The following is an 8,390-nucleotide window of genomic DNA, read 5'->3' as shown; positions in this document are numbered from 1 at the left end:
GGCTATTAGTATTGATAAAAAGAATAAACTCCTTAATATTTTTTTAACTTATTAAGAATGCATTGCATTCGGTTGAGATTTATAAATTCTATAATTTAACGTTTAAAATAAATTTGATAAATCATGACAATTAAGAAAATAGTCCACTTTAATTTACAATCATATGCCTAAAATATTGGTTATTTAAAATTATAATATCACATGATTTTAAAATATAAATGAAGGGAAAAGTCAAACTACCTCAGTTCAACTAGAACAGACATTTTTTAGCCAACAATACGTAAAAAATAATTAATTAGAGTGTGAAAATCCTCTGAGCACTCATGCGGTTGGATAGCACATCCTCACTAGCAGAAGTAAGCAACAACTTGCATCATGCTAGTCATTCTCCATTGAAGAACTTGGTCCTTATTTACAAGAGTCCAAGAAACCAAGAAGCCAAATTAAATTAACTTCATAAGTTGCATATTGAGGCGTACTTCATGTTAATGAAATAATTTTATTTATGTATTTATTTATTTTGTCTCTCACTCACGGTTAGAAGACAATTGACTTTTGGTGCTTCGCTAAACGACCAAACCATATAAAAGAATAAAAATCAAAGTCAAACTAACAATACTATGATAATTTCATTGGGTATAGCTGTATAGGTGGTTGATTGGTGATTGAAACTTGACGTACATGGTGCACTTTTTATAATTTCTCTTAAACAATATCCATGCAGATTGATGGCCAGCACATTATGTTAATTACCTACATAGACGCAATAAAAATATTGCCAAATTCTGTCCTTGTACCAAAGACAGAAGGTTCATGCCTACTTAGCTTATATGCAAAACATAGTACATACAGATGGTAGAAAGTAGCTTTCGAATTACACATTCCTAACGATGAAGTTCTTAATTTAGAGCAACAATATATAAATATATAATAGTAAATAATAAGGGAGAAACTTAGGTACAATCGACTTCACGTGAAGTTGATACCTAAGAGCCGTTAGATGATTTGACTGATTTGAATAAATTTTCATTTAACGGCTCTCTCAGATATCAACTTCACGTGAAGTCAATTTCACCTGAGTTTTCACCAAATAATAATTAGACTCTGAAGATCCTCTGAGCACTCATGTGGTTGGATAACACATCCTCACTAGCAGAAGTAAGCAGCAACTTGCATCCTGCGTGACATGTTCCATAAGGTATTCCAACTTTGTCCAAATCAAGACCATTGCTGCAAACATCAAACAATATCACAAGGATCTTGTTCTCATCCAACATCCTCTGACGTAATCTTCTAGCTCTACTTTCAATTATCTCATCATTGAATCTACCACCATTTTTAGAACCAAATACCTTAGGCAGCCGCCATCTTTTACTTTTCTTAGTCTTCACACCAATATTCTCACCATCAAAACTCAATTTCAGTGCTTTGGCAATATCATCTTGAATCTTTCTATAATTGGGCTCGTTTGATACGGTTGTCATGACAACCGCCCCAAACAAGCTTGCATCTTTCTCAACTCTTCTTTTAACTATCTTTTCAAGATTGTCCGGTCCCAATAACACCCCAATGACATTGTTGTTGCCATTTTTTAGCTCCTCCATAATACCATCTAATAGTGCCTTAGTAGATGGACATGCTTCACGAGACAGCGCATTTCTTATACCTGCTCCTGCCGCTGCTGCCAATTCTGCTATCACAATTGCTATTGCTGTTGGCGAATAATTCTTAAGTTTCTCTTTTATGGTTTCTTCACTCTTCATTATTACCAACTTTTGATATATTAATCTATATAACAAATTTGAATGGTCAAAGGATTTTATATATAAGATGCTTTATAGAAATATTATGTAGAAGTGGTAGATTTAAACTTTAATTTACTCCAAAACACTCATTTTTGGATACGAAGTTATTCCGGATAACTAAGAGGGGAAAAAAAAATTCAAATCTAAATATTTAAATTATATCATCAACTTAACACAAAATAACGTTTAAGATATAAATAAACAGTGTGTGAAGAAATAGTTGAAGTTAAATGCATGGATGCATGTAACTAAATCCTATGATTATTTATTGTGGGAGGAAGTTGAAAAAGAAGCAAGGTGATTTCTCACCGAAGAGATGATAACTTATATATCCTCTTCAAGGAGGATACCATGGCTCTGATACCATGATAAAATTGTGAAAGAATAAGAAAAGAAAAGAATGCGAACTTTTATTGATTATTGATTGATTGAATTGTACTGAAGTGTGTTGTAAACTATGAGGGTAAAACTAAATATATATAGAGTATTGTCCTATGAAAGATAAAAGCAAATAAAGATAAGATAAGAACAATTAAAGATAAGATAAAGATAAGATAATAAAGACTAAAATTAAAATTGAATTTTTGTATCCTGTTGGGCTGAATTTGTGGGCCACGATACTTCTTTATTGTTGTCATGGGCTAAAGTAGAAGAATAGTTTAATACAAAGGAAGAATAATAAAACAAGTGCATGCGTATAATGTAGTGTTAGATAGTAGTATAGTGTAATGAGCATTTAATCAGTAGTTATTTTGTAACTGACCTGGAGAGAGAAACTTTCTCTATAAAAAGAACAATTTTGCTAAAGAAGCAAGAAGGGGTCTAGCCAACTCCTACATTAATATTAACTTTATGAGAATGCTAAGTAGACAAAGAATACAGCCAGAACTTGTCTTATTTAGCATTCATTAATTGTCGTAACAATTAATAAATGCTAAATAAGGTAAATTATAGCTGTTTTTTGCTAATTTTCTTTGGTTACCAAACATTTCCGTAACTTTATATATATAATATGCTTTAGCTTAATTCAGCAGCTAAATTAAAAATAAAAAATACAAAAATAGAAGTAATTAAGATGCTCCGTCAACGATGTCATATCCTAATAAATCATTTTCAATTAATTAAAGCGGCTGCCTCCAATTAATTAACTAGCTGATGATAAACGAATATAATATGCAAGTCCAAACCATTATATAGTATACTAGCTAATTAAGAAAATGATCAACTTTAAGTTATAGTGATAGGCCCAAAATATTGCTTATTAGCTTTTGATTACCATATATGGTCATTTGTAAAGTGATATTATAGTTTGATTGGTAGATGAAAGGAAAAGTATAGGAGACCAGCAATTTTTTCAAATTCTGGCCAGCATGTAACCAGCAAAGAAAAGTGAGTCATTTGATGAAATTTCACACCATTAAAATCATTATTGATGACTATTTCATAGCTACAAATCACAAAAATTGCTGGCCCTAACACTCCTCGTAAATGAAATTAGATAACAATCAGAGGGTGAAAATCCTCTGAGCACTCATGTGGTTGGATAGCACATCCTCACTAGCAGAAGTAAGCAACAACTTGCATCCTGTGTGATATATTCCATAAGGTATTCCTACTTTGTCCAAATCAAGACCATTGCTGCAAACATCACGCAATATCACAAGAATCTTCTCCTCTGCCAACATCCTCGGACGTAATCTTCTTGCTCTACTTTCAATCTCATCATCATTCAACTTATCATTTCTTGAACCAAATACCTTAGGAAGCCATCTTATGCCTTTTTTAGCCACACCGGTACCGGTATTCTCACCATCAAATCTCAATCCCAGGGATCTAGCAATTTCGTCTTGAATCTTTCTGTAATTGGGCTTGTTTGATACAGTTGTCACGACAACTGCGTCAAACAACCCTTCATTTTCCACCCTTCTTGCAACTTTTTCTACAAGATTCGCATTTAGACGCAAATCGGGTCCCAACACCCCAATGGTGTTGTTGCCGCCATATCTTAGCTCCTCCATGATGTCATCTAATAGTGCAGTAGTAGATGGACATGCTTCACGAGATAGCGCATTTTTTATAGCTGCTCCTGCCGTTGCTGTCAATTCTCCTATCAGCAATGCTATTGCTGTTGGAGAATAATTCTCCAATTTCTCTTTCATCTTTTCTTTACCGTTCATTATTACCAATAAGTTTTGGTATATACTGATAAAAAATAACAAATTCAAATCGTCAAGGTGGATTTTATATGATGCTTTTTTGAAAATGCTAAAAAAATATATTAGAGAAGAAGTAACTGAAAGTGTTTGGTAATGAAGTATATCTCTAGTATCGCATGAGATGCATAAACTTTAAGATTGAACATAAATAAATATGCTGACAAACATGATTGTTAAAGTATCAAAGTGTGTTAATCAATAGTTACCTTGTAACTGGCCTGGATAGAGAGACCTTCTCTATAACAATAAAGAAAAAACGTTGAGCCACACCCACCATTACCAAGCTTGCATGAATGTTATATATATCCAATACGCTTTAGCTTAATTCAGCAGCTAAATTGAAAAAAAAATATATAAAAATAGGAGTTAGGTTTGTGCCCCTGCCTAGGTTGCTCCGTCAACAATGCCTTATCCTAAATCAATTAATTAAAGCGGCATCCAAATCATTATATAGTATATTTGTCCTAAATGAATAATAAAGGTCGCGGCGGCATTTTGCACTTGCAGTTTGTGTTACAGCCATTTGTGAGTTACGGTAATACCAACGACACAAAAAAAAAGACAAAACTTGCAATAATTAATAAATGTTAGATAAGGCAAGTTATAGTTCGTTATTTTTTATTGATTTCTTTGGTTACCAAACATTTCTAGTGAGTTATTATTCCTATACCAAGTTTGTACTTAGATTATAATTTTTATACGTTTTAAATATACACTTATTTGTCTCCATAACTACCTAATAATTTCTCCATACACAAATAAAGAAGATGGAATATGATTTTAAGGAAGGGTGTATCAAGCACTAGAGCAAATTAATTTACTTCCACCTCAGTTGTACAGCTCCGAAGAGTGTAATATGATTTGTTAAAATAACAGTACTTATTAGATGATGAAGATCTTCTGAGCCCTCATCTGGTTGGATAACACATGTTCAGTGGCAGAAGTAAGCAATGGAAGTAAATTAATATTTATGTGTGTGTGTGTATGTTCTAATAAGTAATAACATGTTTAGTTAATCCATATTGGTATTTAGAGTCAATTAATATTTAAATGCTTTCTCTACTTTAGTATGACTTATACATACAGCTACTTATGTGGATGGTGAAGGAATGGTTGTTGTTAAAGGATGAGTTATAGAGCTAGTCAAGTGGAGAATCGGTACATGTGTGTGTGTGTGTTTTTTTGCTCAGATTTATTGTATTTTGGTTCTTATTGTTTATATGCAATTACAATTTACATTACATTGTTACATTTATAATAGATTTCATGTGTCCAGAAATGAAACCAATATTGGCTAGGCTAGGGGGAAAAAACGTGCATATCCTCTCGAAAAACAGGCAAAGCGGGTTGAGGCAGAGTGACCAAAACCTTGAAACCCTTCTTCTTAGTGGCAGTTGAATAAGGCAAGAAGAAGCAAGGGTGAACACTTCCAAGGAGGTTCCTGCCAAGTGGCAAAACAGTAACTGGGCCTCCGGATCCAAAGTCCACAGACGAGTGGCCCAAGTGTCTCCAATCGGTGAACCCAGTAACCCCTTTCCCTGCCGTGATCCCATCCCCATAATGCTTTGCCTGAAAATCGATGAATGACCGAACATACTCATCACTCACGTTGCTCTTGCTCTTCTTGATTAGCTCCGCTGTTTCCCAAATGGGCCTCTCTATTAAATCCTTCACACTCACCTCAACATACATTGGAACGCAACCGTTACCCCAATACCCATCTGGCAGTGTTGGCTTTACCACTTTTCGTATGTTAACCGAGTATGCCAACTTAACCTTCTCATTGTCCTTCATTTCCGACGCCCTAACCCTGTTTAAGACACAAATTATAGGGCTATAACTGTAATTTAACATCGGTAATCGATGAATTGAAGAGTGAATACTACTTACTTGGACCTCCAAACGTAAGCAGCAAGAACCTCAAAAGTGGTGAATTTGAGACCGGATTGTTCAAACAGTGATCTCCTGAACGCTTCCAAGGACTCCTCCTGAACGTGGAAGCACTCCCTCACAACATCACCGGCGTCCGCTTGGTACGGCAAAACCCCCTTCTTCAAACTCAGAAACTCTCCTACCAACGCTGACTCCACCCGGGGCGGGTTCCTCGCTCCCAACAATACCTCACGGTTCCAAACCGGTTCAACCGATATCCGACTCGACCCGCGAGCCAACTCGGCCACCGCATTAAAGAACAAGCTCCCGCCCATACCGTCGTTAAGCGCGTGGTGCATGGCAGCACCCAGCGTGAACCCACCGCACCCAAACACCGTTATTTGGAGTATGCAGGGGTGCTCCATCCCCTCATCGGGTCCCGGATCGGGTACTAACTGCTCAATGAAGCTGAAATCCGGGTCGTCGAGGTAGTTTACCGATTCGAGGGTGATGTCTGCGGCGGTGGCAAGAATGAGGGGAACTCCCTGACCGGCAGCGCACCAGTTCTCGAGGCGGTTGTCATGTAGACGGTAGCGAAGCGTGCCGGCGAGTGGGTAGTAGTGAAAAAGAGCTTGGGAGAGGGAGGAGGAGATGAGGGCGTAGGGGTCGGGGTGGGAGGAAATGTAGAGGCGGAGGTAGCGGAAAGTGAGGCGGAGGTTGGGGTCGTTGTCGAGGGGGGAGAGAGGGAGGGCGTGGTTTTGGGAGAAGGGAGTGCGAGAAGGGAAGACGAGAGTGCGTTGGGAGATTTTGATGGTGTTTGAAGCAGCTTCTTCCATGCTTGACGGTTAATCTAAGCTGTAGCTGCTCAAGCTTTATGTATGCTTCAAACTTGAACTGAAGCTGTTGCTTTCTCCCACCTAACTTAACTAACATTAACATGCTTCGTTCCATGCATTACATGCCATCCAAACACAAAACACGTGGACCTCCCTGCATCTCATCATCTCCACCAACCCCAAAAATCATAAATAACAAAATGAATTTAAGTATTCAAATAAACCAATTTAAAAAGAAAACAATCCTCAAAAGGTCAAGTATAAGGAACAAATATAGTGTCGTAGTTCCAGACTTAATTCTTTATTATTTTTTTATAGTTCGTAAATTTTACTTATAGAATTCAAACAAAAAAAATTATTCTATTTTTACTTTTAGACAAATTAACTATAACCTTTGTAGGCATTAAAGAAATTATTCTAATGTTTTTAGAAAATATTGAAGCATTATTTAAGGCTATATTTATAGCTTGAGTGATGTTATATGAATTATTACTAATTTTTATTATTATTGATTATAAAAAATGAAAATATATGAGAGCACGTGAATGGAGAACAAAATTCTTTACCATGATTGAGATAGCAACAAGCAGAGCAAATTAGATGAGAACAGGGGAAGTTAGTTATTCCAGTAATAGAAATTCTGTTAATTCAGTTTAGTTGGTTATTCTATTTTTGTGCTGTTCTCTGTTTGTCAACAAAATCTATCGGTCTATCATAAAAAATTCTTATAATTTTTTTATTTCAATAATTAATTTTGATTTGGAAGATTATCAATTTGATTTTCAGTAACTTATGTCAATGAAAAATAATGGATTATATTGTTTCCATTTCATTTTCAAAACATCTAAGTCTGGTTCAGGAAAAGAGGAAGAATGATTTTGGGTTATCTACAGATATTAGGTTTAAATCTTAAAAAGAAAGTAATTTGGACGAAAAAATGGATCGGATACATTATTTTAGATCAATTCATCAAGAAATAACAAAGAGTTATTTTTAAATTATCTTTTAATTAAGTATAGTCTTAGAAGATAATTAGACCAAAAATTGAGTACAAGTAGAATGTACTCAATCTGCCTAATAATTACATTATTTATCGTAAAATATATATCAATTAATAGGTAATATTGCTTAATAATATTATAAAATATGAATAATTCATAAAAAATTTTGAGAATATAAGATTTAAAATAAAATTTTGAATTGATATCTTATTCTCATATATTTTGGATAATTTCAAGTATAAATTAGTTTATTTTAAACAATGAAATATTTGGATAAAACATCTCTCACGAAGATAAAAATGAAAAAAATAATGTGAAGATTCAAAATTCAAATAAAAAAAAAGTTTTAAGTTCAAATTCAAAAGATTTAGTGTGATAAAATTTGAAATGGTAAGATTTGAAGAATATTTAATTTGGAAAATATGATATAAGCGCAACTTAAAAAGCAATGATAGGATTTTTATTGATACTTTTGATTCAAGAAGTCACATTAGTTAGCCAAAATTACAGAATTCTTTTTCTCTATTATTGATAGAGAGTAGAACCGTACGCGTACATTCATACAATAACCCAACTCATATGAAAATTACTAAGTAGTATTACATATAAGCATAGATTTTCGATCGATCAAGCATAATCCGACACTAACAAGCCCCTTCA

At 34.5% G+C, this 8,390-nt stretch overlaps 2 protein-coding genes across 2 annotated transcripts; both read right to left on the bottom strand.

Annotated features, from left to right (window-relative positions):
* On the bottom strand, positions 2,975-5,038 carry LOC107619960. Its single transcript, XM_016322187.2, has 2 exons — positions 4,228-5,038; positions 2,975-4,007 (listed from the first exon to the last, which is right to left on the bottom strand). The coding sequence occupies exons 1-2, from the start codon at positions 4,296-4,298 to the stop codon at positions 3,311-3,313; spliced, it is 768 nt and encodes a 255-aa protein (XP_016177673.2). The 5' UTR covers positions 4,299-5,038; the 3' UTR covers positions 2,975-3,310.
* Positions 5,200-6,784, bottom strand: LOC107624420 (spermidine coumaroyl-CoA acyltransferase). The gene is made up of 2 exons (XM_016326914.2): positions 5,912-6,784; positions 5,200-5,831 (listed from the first exon to the last, which is right to left on the bottom strand). The coding sequence occupies exons 1-2, from the start codon at positions 6,727-6,729 to the stop codon at positions 5,321-5,323; spliced, it is 1,329 nt and encodes a 442-aa protein (XP_016182400.1). The 5' UTR covers positions 6,730-6,784; the 3' UTR covers positions 5,200-5,320.

This window comes from Arachis ipaensis, chromosome B10, assembly GCF_000816755.2.
Source record: "Arachis ipaensis cultivar K30076 chromosome B10, Araip1.1, whole genome shotgun sequence".
Taxonomy (NCBI): Eukaryota; Viridiplantae; Streptophyta; class Magnoliopsida; order Fabales; family Fabaceae; genus Arachis; species Arachis ipaensis.
Note: the sequence above shows the minus strand (reverse complement) of the source record. Positions and strands in the feature narration are given on the sequence as shown.

Bases quoted from the DNA above. Each gene is read 5' to 3' on its own strand.
- LOC107624420 (XM_016326914.2), bottom strand. From the start codon at position 6,729: ATGGAAGAAGCTGCTTCAAACACCATCAAAATCTCCCAACGCACTCTC. The intron at 5,832-5,911 runs GTAAGTAGTATT...TGTCTTAAACAG, and splicing joins GCTTACGTTTGGAGGTCCAA to GGTTAGGGCGTCGGAAATGA.
- LOC107619960 (XM_016322187.2), bottom strand. From the start codon at position 4,298: ATGGTGGGTGTGGCTCAACGTTTTTTCTTTATTGTTATAGAGAAGGTC. The intron at 4,008-4,227 runs GTAACTATTGAT...ATTTTTTATCAG, and splicing joins CTATCCAGGCCAGTTACAAG to TATATACCAAAACTTATTGG.